This window comes from Cynocephalus volans, chromosome 3, assembly GCF_027409185.1.
Source record: "Cynocephalus volans isolate mCynVol1 chromosome 3, mCynVol1.pri, whole genome shotgun sequence".
NCBI lineage: Eukaryota > Metazoa > Chordata > Mammalia > Dermoptera > Cynocephalidae > Cynocephalus > Cynocephalus volans.
The window spans coordinates 117,418,917-117,442,009 of NC_084462.1; the positions used below are offsets into that span (position 1 = coordinate 117,418,917).

Below are 23,093 nucleotides of genomic sequence, written 5' to 3' on the forward strand. Positions count from 1 at the left end.
CATCTGTTGTCCTGATGGGAGGACATATGATAGCCAGAAATGAGATGTGGATGTGTCCATTAATGAAGAATGATGCAGGCTGAGATGTGATAGTGAGAGCACACCTATTTTATGTAACAAATGGCTTGATAGTGGTTAGTTAGTAGGTGAAATAAATGCAACAACTAGTTGGAGAAATCTAACAAATGTGCCTATCAGTCTTTCTCAGAATGAGGCAATAGGCCAAGTCTTTACAACTCAAAGAGTGAAGTCGCCAAAGCATCCATTCCCCATGGTGCTACCATTAAGGTGGCAGATGGCAGTGCATTAATCGAAAGACATTGAGAACAGCTGGAAAACATCTGGTAGGAAGTGACAACCTAATGGGTATGCTGGGCTGTTCCTAATTGTGAAGCAATCACTCAAAAAGCCTGGAGAGGAACTTCAACATTTTGGTTGGTGGGAGGAAGAAGTTGGCCAGAGCAATAAATTCTAGTTCAGGGATTTGAGTGAATTCTGAAAAGAAGTAACTGTAAAGCCTGGTGAATAGATTATAGAACATTAATTTGCTTTCCCCCTAAGTTATGAATAAGAACAAACTTTTTAAGGCGTCTGTAAGGCCTGTATGGACCTGGAATCCACTCTAGGAAGATACTTGATTCATTACCAAATTGTGAATAATTTTTAACACATGGGATTTTGAGGGTGTTTGGAAAGGTTAGGTGTTCATAGAGAATATGGAAATGCTAATTAAACTGGGGTGAGGGAGGTGAACATTTAACAACTCAACTCACCATCCCTCTTTCTTAATTTACTATCTTATGACTTCTCTGGAACTTAGATAAAATATAAAAAAGGCTTTTTGACTATTTCTGGCTCTATATTTCTTCTTTTTTTCCCCTAACTCCAGCCATTTGTCCTTGACTGTCTATGTCTCATTGCTCACTCTGCTGCTTTCTCGCAGGGTCACCTGTCTTTTCTTAACCTCTTTGTCTTTCAAGGCTCACCACATGGAGAGTAACATTTCATTTTGAGAACTTATTATTCCTACAGAACAGGAACAGTGAGGACAACATTTCCTAAGGTGGCTGTTAGGTGGAATTTGGGGAGACAAAGGCCACTGGTGCTTGCTACATGACTAGGGCAGATTATCTCACAGGTTATCAGACAAGTCCTCAGTTGCTCCATGAAGCCTATGTTGGGATGTGCAAGCCTAGACATGTCAGGAGGGAAAGAGAAACCTGAGCAGGTGCCAGGGATTCCGTGAATTTCCCAGGTACTATTCTGATCCACTTGACATTGAGAGGATTAAATGAGACTGTTCAAAGCACAGCCTTTCAATAAATGTTAGGCCCTATTTCCCTTCATCTGGCTCTCCTTTAACTACTGGGCCAAATGTCATTTTTGGTCCTAATTTTTTTCAACCACCTTCTTTTTTGGCCCAGCGTTAGTCCTGGGCCCGAGGCTCAAATGAACTATAAACAGGGTTTGACATTCTTAGTTTCCAGACATCTAGGGTCCAGATGTCCTCTTTAGAAAAAGCAGGTTGCTTTGAGCAGAGGGCCAGGTGGAATCCAACTACAGAGGAAGTTGGGGGGTGTGGGGGGACAAGAGAGTGAGGGGCAAGATAGGAGGGGAAGAGTGGGGCAAGTATTGTTGAGTCAGGATGGTCCATACGTGAAAGCCCTGGAGAGGCAGCTCAGAGAAATGGTAGTAAATGGGCAGAAAGGAGGTCAGAGGGGAGCAGGGACAGTGTCTCTAGAAAGGGGTAATGGAAAGACAAAATGTGGAGATGCCCAGGGCTCAACATGTACTGCAACCCCAGCCTGAAATTTCTAAGTTACCACCAGATCCCCTATGAACCCTACATATGCATAAATCATGATAATGACAATAAATCATATTGGAGATCAGCAATCAGAACCGACAAGAAAAAGATCCTCACGGTGAGGCTTTATTGCTTATCACACCCTGGACATGTGAAGGGAAGGAGTGACAAGGCAGTTGAGAGGTGAGCTGTAACAAGGTAACCAGAGTGTGCACACAAGGAGCACACAGTGGAAGTGCACAGCCATCAAAGGTGCAGAATCAGTGTCATATCTGGAAGAAACAGGAGCAGAGAATTTTGATTAAGTCCAAGACTCACAGGACAAGGTACATTGAGCCTTGTAGAAAGTAATGTGCATACCTTATGACTTGATGTCATACCCCAGCTGCTTTAGCTGTTCGCGTCTGTGCTATCAGTCTCAGTCAGGGCCTGGCTAGGAATTGGAAATGATGGTTTCAGGAGTACTGGCTAGAGAGGATACCTGGGAAGCAGCTAGAAGAAGCACTGGACCTGGAGCCAGAAACCCCTGGCTCTTCCTCTAATTAGCTATGTGACTTTGGACAAACAAATTTATTTGATCTCTGGTTTCTGCATCTGTTCGGTGGGGATAATAATACCTGATCTACTCGTGCACAGCACAAGGTTGTTATGATTATCAAATGAGATAATGCAAGTGAAATCACAAGCCATAAAGATATAAATGCAATTTATGATCCAAAGTATCAGTGTCCTATTAGCCAGTAATTCCTGATCAAGCAGAACATTACTCTCAACGATGATTTAAGCATTTATCCAGGTATCCAGTGAATAGTGAACTGATATAGGTGATAGTGAATCCAGAAGTACCACATCTAATTAATCTATTAATTTGCATACTATTTCAAATAACAGGACAAAATCAACATTTGTTTTACAGGATAATAGACTATTTGGGATAGAACTATAAAATATAAATATCTAATTATGTAAAGTATAAAGTTTTATAGTTCTTTTTAAATGTTCTATAAAATGGTAGAGAAGTTCATTTTGGGTGTGGGATTCTGACTAATCATAAGATGTTTATCATTTTTTAAAAATTACAGTTCTTTCTTAGGGCTAGTTCTTAAGCAGATTGAAGACAGCAGTGCATTTAACACCAACACAAAGTGATTTCACTTCTCACTGTCATCTTTTCCTCTCACACATTTCTTTCTGTCTCGAAGCTCCACTCAAACTGAGGTCCCAGCAGTCCTTAAATGCCAATCTGAAGAAGCCAGGTGAATCATTGTGTGGGATGTTTCTTATTCTGTGTTTTCTGGTTGTTACCTCATGGTGTCTAGTAACATTTTCCTCTACCCCTGTTTCCTGTAAACTGGAAATTTGATCCAGGGACTTGTTTGTATTCAAGTTCCCCATTTTGGGCATACATACTTCACATGGCATCTCGTCATGTTAGGCTGCCCACTATTTGTGATGCTAAAGTGGTGACAGCCAGCTACCTTCTTTGTATAGAGAAGATTTCTCTTATAATTAGCAGGTAATCTGTGGGGCAGTGCTTGGGTATCGTGTGAATATTCCACTCCCCATCAAAGATTTGGATTTGCCTAAGGGTTTTAGGATCCATTGATTATTCTTGCTGGAATCAATTACTTCTTTGGGAGTTGTAAAATGGTGATTTCCTAATTCTATTATTTCTTCCACATTGTTAGATAGCATTTTTTCTCTATATTGCTTTCTTTTAGCAACTTCAGATGAGCTAGAGTTCTTTTAAAAAGCAGGTGAAGTACTTTTCCCTTTATTTACCAATTTTTGAGGTAATGAGTTAGTGTAATAGTCATCTTCAATGGTGGCACTTTTTTTCTTTCAGTCTTCTGAGTACAATTATAGATGAATTGATTTTTATTTATTCAATATGCAACAATCAATTACGATAATTTTTCTTTTTGATGCTTATATGTCCCATATTTGCCAAAAGAGAGCCTCTTTCTGATGGCACCTGTGCTCTTTTGATAGATCTCCAATAGACTATGAATGTTTCTTTGTTTTCTGGTACAAGATGATGTTCCAGGATCATTTTGTACTTTTCCTGCCCCAAAATGTTAAAAAGCTTTTTAAGATGGTATCTTTTAAAATGGCTCTTCTTAGATACAAACAAACCATATCAGGCCCTCTCTCTGCCTAATTCATTCATTCAGCAGTACTTGTCAAGTGTCTGCTATGTGTCAAGAACCTGTGGGTGATATCAAAATAAATCCGACTTATATTCCGCTCTTGGGGAGCTTAAAATCTAATAGGAAAGAGGAGTCATGAATATCTATAAAGTATAAAGAGATATGTTTTATACTAGAGGGACAGATCTTGTGTCCAGGAAATTCAGGTGAGAAGGGAGGTTCTTGAGCCTGCAGGGATATGTAGGATGTGGAGCTGTAGAAATGGAAGAAATCCCCAGAAGCGGAGGTGAGAAAGCTGTCCACGTGGGTGGACACAATTTAGTCTGACATGAGTATAGGTGGGTTTTGCTATTTGTCAGAAAAGGAAGTCGTGAAGGGTACATGGGAAGGTGAACTGGGATCTAGCCATGAGAGGTATTTAAAAACTGAGGTAAGACATTCGATTTTATTCTGAAGAAAATGGCAACCTCTAAAAGGCTTTTGGTTTTTGTTGTTATTTGATTTTTAAATCAGTGCAATGATGTGACTAAAGATGTGCTGCGGGAAGCCTCACATAGAGGCCTTTTCTCATGTGGGCCATCATACAGGGGAATTTAAATGTATGGCTGGAAGTTTGGATGCTGAATAATTTGGCCAGTAGTATGTGTAATGACTCAAGTACAAAGGCACTAGCTACCCCTGTGACTTGTGTCTCATGTGCAATAGCCGATCACCAGAAGAGTTTTAACATCACTTCATAATAATGATTGGTTCAACTGCCCATAACCATGAGAAATTCCATGCAGCCCAAATATCTTTCTCCCCAGCATAGAACTCCCTCTTTCTTGGTTCTTTCTCCAAGTCTTGATAGAGTTATACCTCCAGGTGTTTACTTACATGGTCAACTTTCATTGTGTCAGCTACAGCCGAAAAGCAAAATAACCTGAACAACTGAACTGCAGCTGAAAATTCAAAGCCTAGAAACTCATACTGAAATGAGACTTCTTATGCTTTTATCTGAGGCTACTTACTCTTGTTTTTGAGATACTTATTAGAACTTTAGTTGTCTAGTTTCTCAGCTTAATTTAAAGTATGGATGAAAGATGAGACAGGCTCCTAGAGGCCGTCATGTCAAGAATTGCAAGGAATAACTCGTCCATCTCGGATGTAGTGGAGGGCATACAGTATTAAATTAGAAACAAGGACACCAGAATCATCGGATCTAAAGCCCTTCTATGTGAAGAAAAGCAGTCCAATAATACCTTCATAAAATTGCATTGTAATTGATGTTTATATTTTGACAGTCATCCATAGAACAGATTCTGTTTAAGAATATGAGATATCTCAGACTTCCATCCTAAATGCAAGAAATAAAATTTGAAGAAAAGTTGTCGGCACTTCAAGAGGTAAATAGCCCCCTCCCTCTCCCCTTTGATAATCGACAGCTGAATCAGGTGTGTTTTCTGAGTCTCTGAGAGCTCAGCTTCAGGGGTTTGGTCATTGAATAAGCATTGTCATTTTCCTTGGTTCCTTTGTGAATCTTCCTGCCTTCACTCTTATGTATTGATAACTCTTCTTCTCTACTGTGGTTTTGAGAATTCTGCTTCCCACTGTGGTCTGGAATGTGACATATTTTCTCCATGTCTTGGCTCAACTGGGTCTTTTATCTCCAAGGTTAAAGTTTCATAGAGACCTGCTAAAACTAGACATCATCACTTTAAATTAAAATGTGTAACATAGAGGCTTAATAGCTTCCAGGAGTATTACTGTTTACAATTCTTAGACAATCCCAATCCACTTCTTAAACTGAAGGAATCTCAGGAGACTTTGGTCAAAGCATCTCTTTTAAAGATATTTATCCTGCCGCAGCTCAGGAAGTCTTTTGAATGAGAACATTTACATCTTACATCTAAGACTAGCAACCTGAGGTGTTTGTGAGCACTGGCCAAGGATTTCTGCTTTCTACAAGGATATCAGCTCTCCTTCTAGCCTCCTACTGAGATAGTTCATGATCTGTCACTCAACAACTCATTCATTCATTCATTCATTCATTCACTCAACACACAATTTTCTGGGCATTGGAAATACAATTATGAACAAGAAAAATGTGATCCCTGCCCTTGTAGAATTTACATTTTAGTGTGATATAGATCAAAAACATGCAATCATGCAAATAAGCAAAATAAAATGCCCAGCCAAATAAATATAATTGTAAGTTGTAGTAAATGTTAGGAAGAAAATAAATTAGGCCTGAGAGAGAGAATAGTAGGAGATACTTACCTTAGATAAGGTGATCAGGGGAAAAAAGTAACATCTGAACTGAGAATTAACAGATATAAAGATATTAGCCATGTAAAGAAGAGAGGAGGAAAATTCTAGGCAGAGAGAACACCATGTCCAAGGTGGGAAGGAGTTAGTTCATTCAAGGAATTGAAATGGAAAGAGGATGAATATCGCTGGAGTGTGTGGACAAGGGCAGGAGCAGCTCAGGAGGAGGCCGGAGTGATGGACAGCAAAGGCCAGACAAGGCAAGCCTCCAAAGATTCAGGTACCTAGGAGAGATGTGTCGGCAACACACGGTCGAGGCTGAGGTCAGACATTTCCTTTAAATAGATTTTGAGCATAGCATTTACCTACCATTGTTTTGTCTTACTACATATGGGAGAAAACAGAATAATAATGGGGCAGTTTTTGTTGAAATTTGTCTGATTTCGACAGACAATGTTTAGGAATCCTTTTATAACTAGTCTTTTGGCTTGTAATAGTCACTTTTTCACTCTAGCCTTATTGAAACAACACACTGCACCCCACAGATATACGCAAGTAAATGTTAAATAAAAATACAATAAAGAGTAGAAAAAGATATAATTTTAGGTAAGCCAAAGTGAAGAGAAAGCAGGATATAATTTTGCTTAACCTGTTCCTCACTTAGAGTATCAATATGCCTGATGGATAGGAATCAAGCCATCAAAGAGAAAAAAATGTGTATTTGTATTTTTTCAGTCTCCTCTTGATATAATAGCAAAGAGCTAGTGAGAGTTTTCAGGAACAACTAAGCAACAAGTCAAGCTTTACAAGCTGTAAGCAGCAGTGATAATTTATGTAGTCAAAAAGATGATATAAGTGCATGGTAATCACTGTTGTAGAGGTGTGTGTGTGTGTGTGTGTGTGTGTGTGTGTGTCTGTGTGTGTGTGTGTGTGTGTGTGTGTGTGTGTGTGTGTCTGTGTGTGGCTTTGTTATGGATTTACCAGAAAATAGTCTCAGTATTTTCCTTTTAATATTTGGTGAACTTGTAGAAAGGAGGGAAGAATTATTAGATGTGTTTTTGAGTTTCAGTTTAGGTCCCAGAGTTTCACTTTTGAGGATATTGTTGCAGTGTCTATTTACAAAAGAATTTTAAGTCAAGGTTTTGTTTAAGAGTGCTCCGTTTAGGGTGCTGTGGGCACTATTATGATGACTGTCCTTGACACTCACAGTGTGTGCTCCTTTATCCCCTGCTCTTCCATCCTGCCTTCATTCTCCTCATCGCACTTGCCTCCTGCTGGGCTCCTCTCCAGCTGACATGGCAGCATCTGAGCCTCTGTGATCTTCCTTGACTGTGCAAATTGAGGTCCCACAGCAAATCCCAGCTTCACATGGTGTCCTCCTACCTGCCCAGGGACCCCTATGAGCTGGAGCAGGATGAGTCTTAGGCATAGATGTAGGAGGTGAACACCCAGACTTAAGGGTGCTTTCCAGGCTCTCCCCATCCCAGCTGTGCCAGTAGATTTCCACCCACATCTTTTCATAAAATTATCTTGTAGATTAATGCATTTTAAACTTTAAGTGAAGAATATTGAAATTCATGAACCTGGAGATAGTCTATGTTAAGATGTTAATGCCTGTGAATATTTGGTATGAATTAGGTATACCAGATGTCTTTTCAATTCAACAGCTAACAGGTGTGGGGTTAGGACAGGATGGACAGAGGCAGTGCGGAGCTTTTGCATGGAGGCTTTTTCATACGGCTTTGAGAATTGCTGAAATATTCTTATTCACCATTCGGGGTCCTTCTTACTCATAGTAAGCATCCTCTGCTTCCATTAGAATTTCCCAATTAAGCACAATTATCTGCCTTTACGTTATTATGTGACTTTAGTAAATTGATTAATAATCAATACATTAACAAGCAAAGGGTTTTTCCTAAAAGTATTTTGATATTTCCTACAAATATAGTTTTAAATAAAATATCTATTATAAATTTTAAAATGCCTTTTCTGATTTTCTTTTTTTTTCTTTATATTTAAATATTTCTCATTTAGCAGTGGAACTCACCTCAATATAATATCAGATAAAATGTATTTTCCCCCTTTTAAATACTTTTATATTCTCATCTGTTTTTATGGCATGTTACTGCATGTCTCCAGAGGCACACAGCATTTTTATTTTCAAGTAAATTTATATTAGTTACAGTCTCCAGCTGTTTTAGATATAGGATCATTTCCTGTTGGTACTGTTTCCAGGACAGTTCTTTTTTCCCCTCACAAAAATGAAAAATGTAATTTAACAAAGACATCGTATAATTGCCTTCATATCTAGCAAGGTATCTAGCAATCTAAATACTTTATTTTATTTAAAACATCTGTCTACATAATATCTAGTGATTGTCCAGGGCTGTATCATCCTTGGGATAGGCAGCTGCTGCCATTTTTATTTAATTTATAAGGAACCAGCAAAAATACCTCCTTAATACTGAGTCTTCTGCCACTATGTCATATATGAAATTTTTTCAAAAGGAGAATAGCTTACCTTTTTGGTGCTTGCAATTAATTTAGTCTTTTTCAAATTGGGGAAGATCATTATTTTAAAAATCAGTATGGGAACATCCTGTAAGAATAGTAAGCTTTTGTTCTGTATTTATCAAAGCATTGTAGTAAAAACAGTGCCGTGCTGCCCTACTAGCCTCACCCTGGAATCACTATTTAATTGCCAAGCTTTTTAAATGTCATTTGTCTGTAGTGCGTTTACTTTTCATTGGTAATAAAAATGTAAAATCTTTTTTACTGTGAAGTCTTTGTTGATTATAGGAGTCAGTTTATATTCTCCTGTTATTTTTCAGAAAAATGCATGGGAAAAGATGGCAGCTTCTATAAAAGCTCTTTGTCTTGGGGGCGATACTGAATTTTGCTGGTAGACAAACCCATTTGTAAATTTTATGTATTGTGCATGACCCTTGGAGCTTAAAATGAAGTGTTTAACTTTTAATAGTATCATATCAATTTAGGCTTGGCTGAATGCCAAAAACAACAGACACCCAGGCTTACAATAGTATGTCTAAATGAGAAAGTTTACCTTTTCCAGGGTAGTAATCAAAATATTCCTTTTTGGAACACTAAGAGGATGAAAGGGAAATGATTATGGTTCCCTACTGACATACTGTTATGATTGACAGAAAAAACCAACACGCATGCCACCTGAGACATCTTGTTCAGGAACTTTCTGGAGGGTAGTAAATTGGTGTTGGCACAAACACAAAAAAATAAAATGACTTGATTCAGCACTTTTCAATTTGAAATCCCCAAACACGAAAGAAAGAAGTAAATATTCATCAAATGATCAAAATTTATATTGATTTTTATTCTACATTAGCAGCTCAAAGTCGAGATTCTTGACAGGGTGGATGTCGGTTTGAATGATTCTCTTTGAAATGAGGATACAGGCAGTGAGCTGAGGCTACGGTGCATTCCTGAACCATAGGCCCTGATTTATTAGAACCCTGGGAGGCTAAATTTTTAAAAGAACAGTATAAAGGCACACTTGTTCGGTTCTGTTTTGATAACTAAATTGTTATTATTCGTATGTAAAATAATTCTTGTTGTCCCTGCTTCATTCCTTCCTTTCTATCACCAACTAAGGGCAACTATTTTATAGAATTTCAAAGGAACCAGCTTGCACGTAGTAGTCACGGAGTTAATAGCAGCATTTGCCTGCATAATTGTACTTGGAAAGAATCTGCCAGTCCTGCAGGGCAAGAGAAACTACGATTGTATCTTCACATTATACATCTTTAATTTTTAGTTTCTGCAAGAAAGTAAATAAGGATTTGCTTAGTGAAATTTTGAAGAGGGGGATAAGTGTGTGGCCAGAGAATATAAACACAGGCTTGATGCCTGTGTCATTGTGCAGAGATTTGCTAAGGAAACCGTAATGGAAAGACATCGAAAATTCTAATCATTCCCTCTAGTCCACAAGGTGTAATCACACTCCCTTCTCCCCCAGCTCATGACATAAAATGCTGAATTTTTAATGAGTTTAACTACTTGCATTACCAAAAGGAGGGAGGTTGTAGGGGTGGATGAAGTTTTCCACAAACACTATTGTGTGCTGTATTTGTTCCTTATGTTTGTTAAGTAGAGGCGGAGTTGTTGTTTTTAATAAACATCTCATCTCTCATTAAAATGGTGGAAGAAAACATTTTCTGACACACAAACAAATGCAGAAGAAATAATGAAAATAGTGTTAATGTTCATTTCTCCACTTTGTTTAAATGCTTACCACTTAACAATATCATTAAGGATGTAACTTTAAAATTGAATTTCCTAAACATTATAGTTTTTAATGATGTGCAAGCAACATCAAGTCAATAGAAATAAAGATGTCCTTTTAAATGTATTAATATAACATTTTTTACTTAAATCAGTTATCTTTTGCATTTGTCCTGACTTCATTAAACATAAGATCTATAGATAAATCTTGAGAACCTAAGGCTAGGTTTTCTGGAGCTGCCAATATGATCATAGTTTTGTATACTAACATACAAAGATGAGTATATGAAATAGTCTTTGCTAAGTAATAATACTGAAACAGCTTCGATATTTGTTAAATTTTTGCTAGGGAAAATATTTAATTTTTAATTTTTAACAAGGGAAAATATTTATATTTTTAATACTTTCATGACTTTCTTATTCAATGATAAGAACATTCTAACATAGTTACTGATTGTTTCCTTGACAATGTTTTTGAAGTATAATATTCGTCTTATCCTTGAATGAATATCTGAGTTATTGTTATGTAGTATGATTTTTCTATGATTCTAGGTTATACGTTCTCTGAGGATAGATATGGTGTCTGACCCAGATTTGTGTCTTGCCCAATGTCTTATGCACAAGAGACACTTAAGATGTATTTGTTAATGTATAAATGAAGACCCTTAATCAACTTTACTCTAAATAAATACATCACTTCTTTAGCCTAATGACTCTTTTCTCCAACTCTATAGAAGGAAGCTTTGGCACCCCACTGGGTCATTCATGCAGGACTAGAAAAACAACATGAGATTCTCATTCATGGTAATACTAAATGTTACTTGCATTTAGCCAGAATGTAGCTAATTATGGATATGTGAATAAATGTCTATTGAGAGTTCATTTCTGGACAACGGAAATGCACTTTGCATTCAATACCAAAGATGAGTTATTTTAGGAAATTATGAACAGTGTTGGTGAACAGTGACAACAAATGCAAAATCACACAAAATAACCATGATCTTAGAAAAAAAACACCATGAAGTTGACAATTCTAAATCCTGGTATAAGTATGGGGAACTCTGCCTATTGAAATCGTGGAGATTTCCAAGCGTAGATTCTAATCCTTGGCAGTGCCTGTGGGGGTCTGTGTAGTAAAAGTAGGAAAATATCCCTAAATGACATAATTATTGCCAGAAAAACAAGGTTTCCCTCCATTATATTGAAGGATCTCTGTGATCTTCCTGAGCTAGTGTGGACTCTTCCAAATACAAACTGGCATTTTCAATGTCTCCTCCAAAAGCCCAAATGACTCTTGAATTAAAAGAAATTTTCCTTTTCTTCTTTTTTTTTTCATAGAGAAGAGTACACAAGTTATATATTTTAAGATTTTTTTTACTGTCAAAGAAAAAATAGTTTCCTTCCTAAGAGAGAATGAAGGCAAAAATTTTAAAGATCAAGCTGACGCTATAATAAACCTTCAAACTATCTGGTTTATTTCTTTGTACATTTTAAACCATTTTAGATGTTTCAAATTCAGTAAAATTTATTTGCATAGAGTATCTCTTGCATACCATGTGCTGGGCTGGGTGCTAGGAATACAGCAGTGAACACAGACAGACAAAACTCCCTGACCTCATGGAGCTTCCAATCCACTTGAGGAAGATGGACAAGATAAAATAAGTAACATATTTGGCCACGTATGGTAAATATGTAGGAAGGAAGGTAGGGTTTGCTGGGGATGAGGGTGAGTTGTAGTTTGAAGTAGCAGGTCAGGGAAGACCTGGATGACAAGATGACATTTCAGCAAAGACCTGAGGGAAGTGAGGGTCTAACCTGTCATGCAAACAAGAGCAAATGCCAGAGAACATGCCCAGAAGCCCTTGCTGAAGCAAGCCAAATAGATTGAGGACTGAGATTTGACCACTGCATGGGGAATGTGGACAAAAGCCTGACTGGAGTGTGTTCAAGAGAAAAGAGGAGAGAAGTTGGAAACAGCAAGCATAGAGAACACAAGTAAAAGTGGGTTTGCTGTAATGGAGAACAGAGAAATGGGGCTATAGCTGAGGATAGATTAGTGTCAACAAATTCTTTTTCTTTTTTTTTTTAAACCATGAAAAACAGCATCATTTTGGGGGCTAATGTGATAATGGGAAGAGGAAGAATTTGATACGGGAAAGAAAGGCAGTTTTCGGAGATGATCATTTTTGTGTGGATAGAGAGAGTCTGGTGCACAAGTGGAAGGGATTGGCCTTAGATTAGCAATATGGACAGCTGCTGCAGAAACCAGAGGGAAAGCAAAGGATGTAAACCCAGATGCAGATAGGTGGCAGATGTGGTGAGAACATGTGAAGTCCAGTATGAGTGAGCAGGGAGACCTACAATGGCATGACTTAAGAAATAGGAAAATTAATTTTAATATTCTCAGGATACTTAACCCAACAAAGGATGCTGAGACATGTGGTAATAATGAAATCGTGGATATTTCTTAACCAAATCAGTGTTTTTAGGAGAAGGATAAGGCATGTGTCTACATGTGATTATAAAAGTTATTACATGTTTAATCCTTCAAGACTGTTGTTAGGTCAACTGAAATCCTGGGCTCTCCCCACAACCCTCCCATGTATCATGGGCTATTTTGTTATTAGTTAGACACAAGATCAAAGAGAAGTATATGATTGAGTTCAGGTTAGGGTTTGGGCCCCAAAGAAGATCATTGAATTTGGATCAGCACATACCAAGCCAAATTTAAATTGTGTCCTGATTAATTATTAATTATTAATTTGTAGTCTAAATTTGAAGAGGAGTATCCCTAGTGATTTAGGCACTAGGTGCATACAAAATACAGGAGGAAGCATGCTACTAATGATAAGTAGCAAAGCAACTGTACTAAATCTCAGATGAGAAGGCAGCATTTATAACTTTATTAGGCTGCCATAATACCACAGACTGAGTGGTTAAATAACAGAAATTTATTTCTCTCAGTTCTGGAGGCTGGAAGTTCAAGAGTGAGGGGTCTGCAGGTTTGATTTCTGGTGAGGTCTCTCTCTGTGGCTTGCAGATGGCTGCCTTCTAGCTGTGTCCTCACATGGCCTTTCCTCTGTGCACGCACACTTCTGGTGTGTCTTACTCTTATAAGGACAGCAGTCCTATTGGATTAGGGCTCCACCCACCCTTGTGACCTAGTTTAATCTTAATTCCTCCTGAAAGATCCTATCTCCAAATATATTTACAGTGGGAGTTAGGGCTTCAACCTATGAATCTGGAGGTGAGAGGACACAATTCAGACCATAATATTATGTTAAACATTTACTAGAGGTACTAGTTACTGGAATCTCTTAGGCATTCCCAGTGTTTGGGATGTTGGGCTTCCAGCTTGGTGCAAACTGCTGATTCTCTTCTCAATGCAATGTTCTCAAAGTACATCAGTGACGGGAGCTATGCAAGCATGTTTGCCCTAATTCAGCAGATGATTATCTTGTCATGACAGAAGAAGAGAAATGGAGGAAGATTAAGGCCATCACAGAAACAATGGCAACTTCTGGTGGCACATCACTGTACCAGAATAGTATCCAAATTTTCTAGCCTGACCTCCTCCACAGTCTGTCTCCTTTCACTTTAGCCTCTTCATCCAAAAGCCCTGAAGTTCCAGCCACCATTCTCTGAACATGCTACACTGTTTCTCGATGCTGGGTCCCTGAACCAATGAGTTATTCTGCCTCTAAAGCTATCTATCATTTTCTTGACTGCTAAAGCCATTCCTATTATCTCAGCGCTGGCTCAAATGCCAGTTCTATCAAGCCTTCACTGCCCACCCCCTGCCTTCAGGTAATTAGTTGTTTTATTTCCCGTCCTTACCATGGTCTTTTCACTTGACACACATGTAGCTACCTGTTGGCATGGCTCTCTCCTCTACCACACTGTACTCCCTCAGGAGAAGGGACTATGTTGTATTCTTCCATGTACCCACCATTTCCAATGATAAAGTCTCAGAGAACATATGAGTGATAAATGGATGGCTGCATGAACATACAATTCATTCATTCAACAAATATTTACTGAGCTCCTATCATGTTCAGGTACTGCCAAGGTGCAAAATGGCAAGGGAGAGGACACAATCTCTTATGAAGCTTGGAGTCTGGAGATAGAAATAGAAAAAAATATAAACCAGCAAATGTAAGAATTTTAAATTGTGACATGTGCTATGAAGAAAACCTAGTTCTGAAATAGAAGAAAATAAAGTGGATCTACTTTTGATAAGGTGGTCAGGGAAGAACTCTCTGAGAAGTAACAAGCCAGCTGAGAGCTGGGGATGAGAAGACATTAACAAGAGAATATTCCAGAGAAAGGGAGCAATATATATGCAGGTGTCCTGAGGCGAGAAAGAACTGTTTATAGAACTGGAATTGAGAGAAGGCAAGACAACAGGGCATGGTGATCAAGAGAAGACTAGTGGGAAATTAGGTCTGAGGTGGGCAGAAGCCAAATCTCGTGGCCATGGGGAGAAGTTTGTTTTTTGGGTCTGAATGTAGCACAAAACCAGCTCATGTTGTATAAAGACCATTCTGGCCACTGGGAAGGGAAGAGATTGGAGGGGTAGGAATGAGGGAGAGAAGATACATATTAGAAGATAATTTCTGTACTGCAGGAGAGCAATGATGCGGGCTTGAGTGAGGCCAGCAGCAGTGCAGCCTGGAGGGACAGGTTGGAGAGACATTTTGGAAGAGGAGTCAACAACTTAGGGAGTAACTTACTGTGGGAAATGAAGCCGAGGAGGTATCAAGAAAGACTCTCAGGTTTCTGACCTTAGAGTAATAGATGATGCCATTTATTTTAAAAGAAGGGCCAAATTACAGAAAGGTTTGGGTGATATGGTAAGGATGAGAACCATAAGGCCTAAAGTAATGCAAGTAGCGATGCCAGGCAATGGGTTGGATATGTAAGTTTGGAGCCCAGAGGAGAGGACTGAAGGCGTTTCTTTGCAGATGGCATTTAAAACCATGGAAGGGAGTATAAAGAAAAGAGAGCCAGAATGAAGCCTAGAGCACACCAGTGACCTCAGCTGTGATTCAAAAGGATCAATCAATGGACAATATATAAAATGAATTTGGGGGGGGTGGAGATGGAGGGAGGGTGGGAGAAGGATTGAGAATCTGTTGCATTGGGTCAGCCAGTGGTGATGCAGGCCTAGACTAGAGTGACAACTGATCCTTCTTCTGTTCTCACTGTCTCCTCTCTCTCATGGCATTCACATTTCATCTCATCATGTCAACCATTGCCTCTAGGTTTGTATTTCAGTTCTAATACTTCCACCTGCTTGCTGAACATCTCATTCAGAGTGTCCCATCAATACCTCAAACTAAAAGACTCAGATAAATCCAGCTCATTTCTTCCATCCACCCATGTTGCTCTTTTTTCCTTCTTACACTTATCGATGGCACTGTGGGCCTGTCAGTGATGTAGAAATGAAGAGGTGGATGCATCACTGAGTCTTGTTCCCTCTTTTTTTTCTTTAATAAGTAAGTTGCCAAATTCTGTTGATTACACATCTTTAATGTTACTTAATCAGGCTATTTTTCATTTGTAAAATATAGTCACTTTTAAGAGTATCCACTGTTACCATGGATGCAAATAAAACTCTTTTAACCAGAGATTGTGTTAGTGATTTTTAAGAACTATATTTTTTTCAAATCCTTTCTCCTAAAAACTTATTCTTAGACTGAGATATAGCACGAGAAAAAATTAAGACAGTCTTCAGAGAGACTTGTACTGGCAGAGCCATTCAACCTTAGCAGAAGGAACTACTTTGGTTCTATTTTTATCATCATGTTGAGGAACGAATCACTGAAAGCAGAGATAGAAATAGAGATGGATAGGAAAGACCTGGGCCATCTAATTCATCTCCTTGTTACTGAAGGGAAGTTTCCTATGTCAAATGCCTGTGAGATATTGTGCAATAAAAGTCTTAGACTACAACATTTCAATCATTTTGTAAGGTGACTAATTATCTTTTCAGTTGTTCTCAGCTTTGTTCTCCAAATTTCTTTTCACGCACCCCTGTTGTGTAAGTGTTTCCCTTTGTACACAGAAGTGGCCAAGGATCACAGAGAGATGAATGCTGATTATTTTTCCGTAGTGGTGATGAGTCTATATTAAGTCAACTTCCCTCTTTATGATCCTTTTTGTGACCAGTGGCACACATTTGTGAGATCATGACCTAGCACGAACTGTGGTCCAATTTGTTACTTAGGATGGTTAAAAACTAACAGGGAACCTCTAGATATCAAACATGCCCCTTGGCACCTAATGGTGCACATACGTTATTCTAATGGGGTTTCCAGTGGAATACTTAGAGCAGAATGAGCTACTCATTAATCCCTATAGCTTTGAGGTGGAAAGAAGAGGATGGCATTTGGTTTTTGAGTTCTTTGACTATTATTCTATATCTTTGTTATCTCATTTATAATGCAAGAATTTGTATGTTCTTTTAAAAGATGCATTCTGTTGCATTTCTGTTCATTGCCTCTCTATATTCAGTCTTATCCTTTCTAAAAAAAAAAAAAAATTCTTACGTCAGTAGGTGTTATTCCTCCAGGTTCCACGATGTTTGCAAACCTCTTAGATGGCATTCTTCTACACATGCCATCACATTCTGCATACCTCCTCTTACACATCTTTAATAAAATGCTAAATAACACCAGATCTACCATTTCCTTTGTGCCTTCCCACCAGCAACACCTCCTACCCCTAACTGAATGTATTCTACATAACATTATTCTTTGTCTATAGTGTTTGACTTAATTCTTAATCTGGTGGTCTATTCTTATTGAAAGCAATTAGTTTGGGCAAGAAAAGTTCACATGAACCAGTACGTAGACTGTAGTTTTGAACTGATTTCTGAAACTTTAATTATACAACTATAGTAATTTTAACATTGTTTCTTTAAGTTCTTCCTCAACACTCTAAAGCATTTATGATGAGCTGCTTATGAAAAGCATTAACATAGGAATTCTAGAATGGCTTGAGACCTTATTTTCATAAGATTCTCATTTCTTTTACATAGTCCTAATTTGGCCTGTTAAGCAGCTGCCACTTTCTAACTCTCTTATTTCTCTATAGTCGAATCTGTAAGACTAGAGACCAGGCAAAAGGCCCTGGTTGGCTCTGGATGCTAAGAGTAGAAGGTTGTGTCTGACTTGCCTTTTCTTACAATGTTATAGAAATCTGATGACTACCCAACAGCTGACCTGGAACTGTTTTTCTTAGGAGAATATGTAATAAAGTTGTAAAGTAGCAGTTTTAAAGTTTATCAGAAATGTTACTGGACATGCTTGGATTTAGTGAAGTGCATTAAAGGAATATAAGAGTCCTTTCTTTGGTCCACAATGTACATGAACTCAGCATTGCTCTTTCCCTTCATCATGGGCGAGCCTGCCCCTGAGAAGACTTCATTCTCAGACTCATCTGGTGTTGTAGGGAACTCTAAAGCCACAGGGATCACAACAGCTGCAATAAATAAAGCATCTATTCAATACATTTCCATGCCAAATATTATTCAACATTCTTTTGGCCTTGGTTTGATAGAAAACAGCATGGTGAACTTACTACCTCTCCTTTACTACAGTGAGCACCAAGTAGCTATGAAAGATTTAAAAACTCAAACCTGCATGCAAGCAAAGTTACCATTCCCTCTACTTTAAAATTATTAAGATAATACAGAGAACCAAAAAAATATAATAAAAGAAGTCTATTGTCACTACTGAAGAGGTACTAGAGTTAATGCTAGGCTTTTTTATTCTCCTCGGGGAAGATAACAGAGAAGCATTCAGAATATGTGTCCATGCAAATGTTTAAAAAATAAGTGTTACATGTGTGACAGTATGAGGAAGAATATTATTAAGGAATTTCACAGAACTTTAATGTAGGGTCTCATCATACAGTCTTATGATCTCAGGGATACTTTGTGATATTTACTGAGTCTCCTGAGAGTTCATTTATTCAGGTCATATTTTAAGGAAGAATTTGTAAGATTCAGATCTAAAATATAATTCTTTAATATGCCTAGCTGATCCCATTAAATCCAGCTCAGAAAGGAGCAGTAGAATGATGTGCCCAATTCCCATTCTTTGAGTTGTTACACCTCACTTGAAATGCATTCCTTCTGGATTAAAACAGCAATTCCTCTTTGTTTCTCTCTCCAGGCTGAGGTTCAACTATGCTACCTGGAAGCACAAAGAGATGCTGTTGAGCAGATGTCCCTCAAGCTGTACAGTGAGCAGTACACCAGCAGCAGCAAGAGGAAAGAAGAGTTTGCTGATATGTCAAAAGTTCAGTCAGTGGGAAGCAATGGGTAGGGAACTATTCTTTTTGTTGCTTTATTCTCATTAATCTACTTTTTCAATGAGTTTCCCCTGGTAGGTGTTTCGCAGGCATTTCCTCTCTAGATAACAGACAAGGAGAAACTCAGTAGATGAGGCATTTATGTTCTTTTCCATTCATGCCAGAATTGAAGATTGGATTTTATCAGCCTCTGTCATCTAACCCAGAACTCCCTAACTTCATTATTATTTTTTTAAATACAGCCTTGTAATTTTACAAATGTTTTTGTGAATATATTGTGCCTATACTATTGGTTTTTCTTCTTTATAAATTATTTTTTCCTTGTAGTTCCCCCTTCATAAACTCCATTATTTATTTTAAAGTCTATTTAAAGAACTTTTAAACATCGGAACCTCATTGCAAACTTGATAGAACACAATTTTACTCAATAATGTAGAAATTTAATAGTTGTTTAGAGACCATGGGCTAGCCATTTAGCTTCATGTTAAGTCAATTTTAATAATAGGCTAGCACTTGAATTGTCTATGATATGTGAAAGAACCCAACACCTTCAGTGTCCCATCAACAATTTCATTCAGACTGAGCCACAGGGCTTTATTTATGTTATACTAACTACCCATACTATTGAATAGTTAAGTAATGTATTCTGATATTTCCAAATGACTAATATTTTGCAAACATTGTCTCTCTATATATTTCTCTTTTCTGGCTCAATTCTAATAGTTAATAGGTGACTATTAAAGAGTAAAAGGGTAGTGATAAAATTTAATTATTTCATAGTTTTAACAACTTGATAATAGTCATACTCATAAAAATGGAAATGGTAGCCTGTTTTACTTTATACTTGAGCCAGACAACAAAGGGGAGAAACTAATCCTATGGGGTATAACTATAGCCAAAATATTCCCTGAAAAAGGCAGGAGTAAAGAAGTCTTTTCATATACTTGTTTGCATTTAACTTTTAAAGTGCTTATAATTCTGACTGGACCTACAATCCTCATAGAAAGTTTTGGAATAAGTTAAGTACACAGATTACAAATTCTGTCTTATTTATAAAAGCCCAGAGTCTAAGTATACACGAAAAGGATCAGAGTCATAATTCTGTTTAGAAAATGAAAAAGGATTTTTCAAATTTTCACATTCACCTATCTATATAATTTGTTGCACCATCAGTATTTTTTTATACGTGAGATGTATTATGTATACATTCAGTTCATCTTATTTGATTCAGTCGACATTTATTCACCAGAAGAAAAACATAGCAGCAAGTAAGAAAGAAGAGGTTAAATCTTGGAGCACAAACAATGAGCTGTTTTGAGGCCTTAATGTGCTTTAATTTCTCTAAATGCCTAAATGGTCTCTGGTGTACATGCCAGCACAAACTTCAGGTCACATTTTCGTGTTTTCTGAAAGCCCTGGGGATTGAATGGCACCACGTGCTTCTGACCCCAGATTCCAAGGACCCAACCTGAGTACTTACTCTGGGCTCCACAAATCACTGGGAATTGCTTAGTTAACAACAAGCATTGTTCTGTGAAGTGGGAGTAGGTGAACTTGCTTGATATCCTTTGTTTATGCTCCTTGGGGTGCTGAAGGCTGTGCATTGTGCAGAAATTTAAGAGTGCACTGAAGAAAAGCCAGCTATTTAATACTAAAGACAAAAAATCATATACTCCTTTCTATTTTCTGTTTACATACAGAAAAGCATTGTTTGAGAAATGCATGTGGGTGAGGTTATCTGGGGTGTCCTGCCCCTTAGACTCTCTGCTCCCACAGTCAAATCCTTAATTCTGAAGCCCTAAGAACATAGACTTGTAAAATTATCTGTTCCAATGATACATAAACTTCACTAACCATCCCTTTTGTTACACAGAATGAGCATTGTTTCCAATAAGTAATTGTGGGAATAGTGTGGGCTTTCCAGGGTCTTCATTCCATATGCAGATTACAGTACACTAAAGAGAAAATTAAGTTGATGATACAATTTATATATTTTTATTTCCTCCTCATTCCTACATGCATGCTAAGAAGATTATATGTACGAATGTAGTTGAAAAATGTATAACACTACTCCAGGGAATATTCACCTGCTACACAGAATGGTGATCTTAAATTTCTGAGAACTTTATATAACCCAAATACCTTTTAGAAATGAATTTATAACCTCTCTGGCTTGACAAAAAGGTGTGTATCAATGTGATATATATCACAGCTCCTATAAAACTATGCATTGTGTGGTTAGCAGTCATGAGTATGTAGTGGGAGCATTTCCCTGAACGGACGTGAGCCTGGATGGGCACTAGTAATAGAGTGGGTTCACCTATGGGAGATGCTTGGCCCTGGCTCCAGCAACACAAAGTGGAACCATGGCTCCTGGAGGAACCTGCAAATGCGGGAGTCTTGGGTGATTTTCAACAGCAGCAGAGGTTGATGCTTTTCAGTTTAACTGTAAGCATTTATTGATTGTTTTGTTTCTTTCATCCAATAAATTTTCGCTGAGCACCTGCTATGTGCATGGCATGATGCTCTAAGCATACATTCTATGTATTTTGTAAAGTGCAACCATCTCTTTTCAGACACGTCTTCCTATCGAGAGTTTGTCTAATTTTGTTTTTTTAATGAGTTTCAAAGATGCTGTTTAATTCATTAAGTAGTATCCTATTTGCTGTCAAAACTTGGTGTAGATTTAAAAGACAAGTGAACAGATACGCTATTGATGGGGGAGAGGGGGGAGTGGGAGGGAGGAATAGGAGGAATTGGTAAAGGGATACGAAAATCAACTATACTGCATATTGATAAATTAAAATTTAAAAATAAAATTATGTATGCCAGAGATTTCTCTGGCTCAATGTCAAAAAAATAAATAAAGTAAGATTTTAATTTCAGTAAAAAAATAAAATAAAATAAAATAAAACTGTGTTTTTTGTTCAGTATATAAATGAGGGAACTGAGAGGCAAAAAGGCTGGGTGACTCCATTGTCCAAGACAGGATGTTTAAGATGGAGCTAAGACCTCAATTCATGACCCTGGCTCTAGAATGCAGCAGATAATCCATTAAGTTATGTTTTGCCCTCTCTCTGAGGATTTCATCTGGACCCTTGATAAACTTTTCTTCTCCAAATCCTATGCTGTGACTATTCCATACTGTATGAAATTTGAATTAGGGTATCTTCCTACTATAGAGAAATTGAAGAGTCTTAAGGAGATTTCATTAAAACCGCAAGGAAGTTTGAACAAGACATTGCAAAGCAGGTCTAAGTCAAAACAAAATTAACTCATTTATTAATTTGACAAAGATTTTTAAGTACCTCCTATATGTCAAACTCTGTATGAAGTACAGAGATTAAAAAGGCAAAAATTAAATGTAACATATGAAAAATCAGTTAATGTATTTTTATTGTGCAACTATTATTTTGCAGGGAGTGGACGAGATGCTAGGAATGAAAGAGCTACACATGACTTAATCTGCACAGTTGTCAGTATAGAGAGGGAGACACACACACACACACACACACACACACACAGACACTTAGATATGTCCTCATGAAACAATGAGCAAACTCAAGGTACAGAGTGTTATGGGGATGCTGAGGAGGGCTACCTAATCCAGCCTAGCTGGAAAGCGAGGCTTAGGGGAGGAGGGAACATCTGAGCTCTCTTAAAAGACGCATACATTTTAGCCATTAGGAGAGGGCTGGGTTGAGGTAGGGTGAAGATTTCAGCTACAGGACAGTAACTATTTAGGATGTGTGTATCTGTGTGTGTTCAGGATTTCTATAAATAACTTGATGTTGAAGCAAAAGGGTATGGAAAGGATTTCTGACTCTGCTTCCTGGGATCAGAAGGGATTCCCAAGGGAATTCTTAGAGACTTCAGCTCAAGTTGTGAAGTTCTACAAGGTACCTCAGTCTCATCGGCCATTTGCCAGACTTCCTCTGGCTGTGGGGGAAATTGGGCAATGTCTACAGGTGGAGAGGTAGTCAAGATTTTTGCCTTCTATCTAAGAATATAGGTGTAATTCATCCCTCATCACGCAAGGTTTTAGCATGAATTTTCTTCCCAAATCCAAACAGAATATGTAGGTTATTCCCAAGCACAACAGGCCAAATGAAAGAAACTTTAAATAAATAAAGGGCTAAAAGTTTGGCAGGAAAGATGAGTTCATTTTTCTTACGGAAAAGAAGTGCCTCTGGATTGGTGTGAAAAGACACACACAAATATATATAAAAGAGAAGAGATATTGACAAGTGAAAACAAATCAATCACTAGGTAAATATATCTTGATTAAAGACCAAGTTTGTTTCTTTAAATTA

At 37.8% G+C, this 23,093-nt stretch overlaps 1 protein-coding gene across 1 annotated transcript in view; it reads left to right on the forward strand.

Annotated features, from left to right (window-relative positions):
• Nucleotides 1-23,093, forward strand: part of AKAP6 (A-kinase anchoring protein 6) — a 353,091-nt gene that overhangs the window by 197,941 nt on the left and 132,057 nt on the right. The window contains exon 11 of the mRNA XM_063090114.1: nt 18,642-18,790. Coding sequence (XP_062946184.1) covers nt 18,642-18,790 — 149 coding nt within the window. The remainder of the gene's footprint in view (nt 1-18,641; nt 18,791-23,093) is intronic.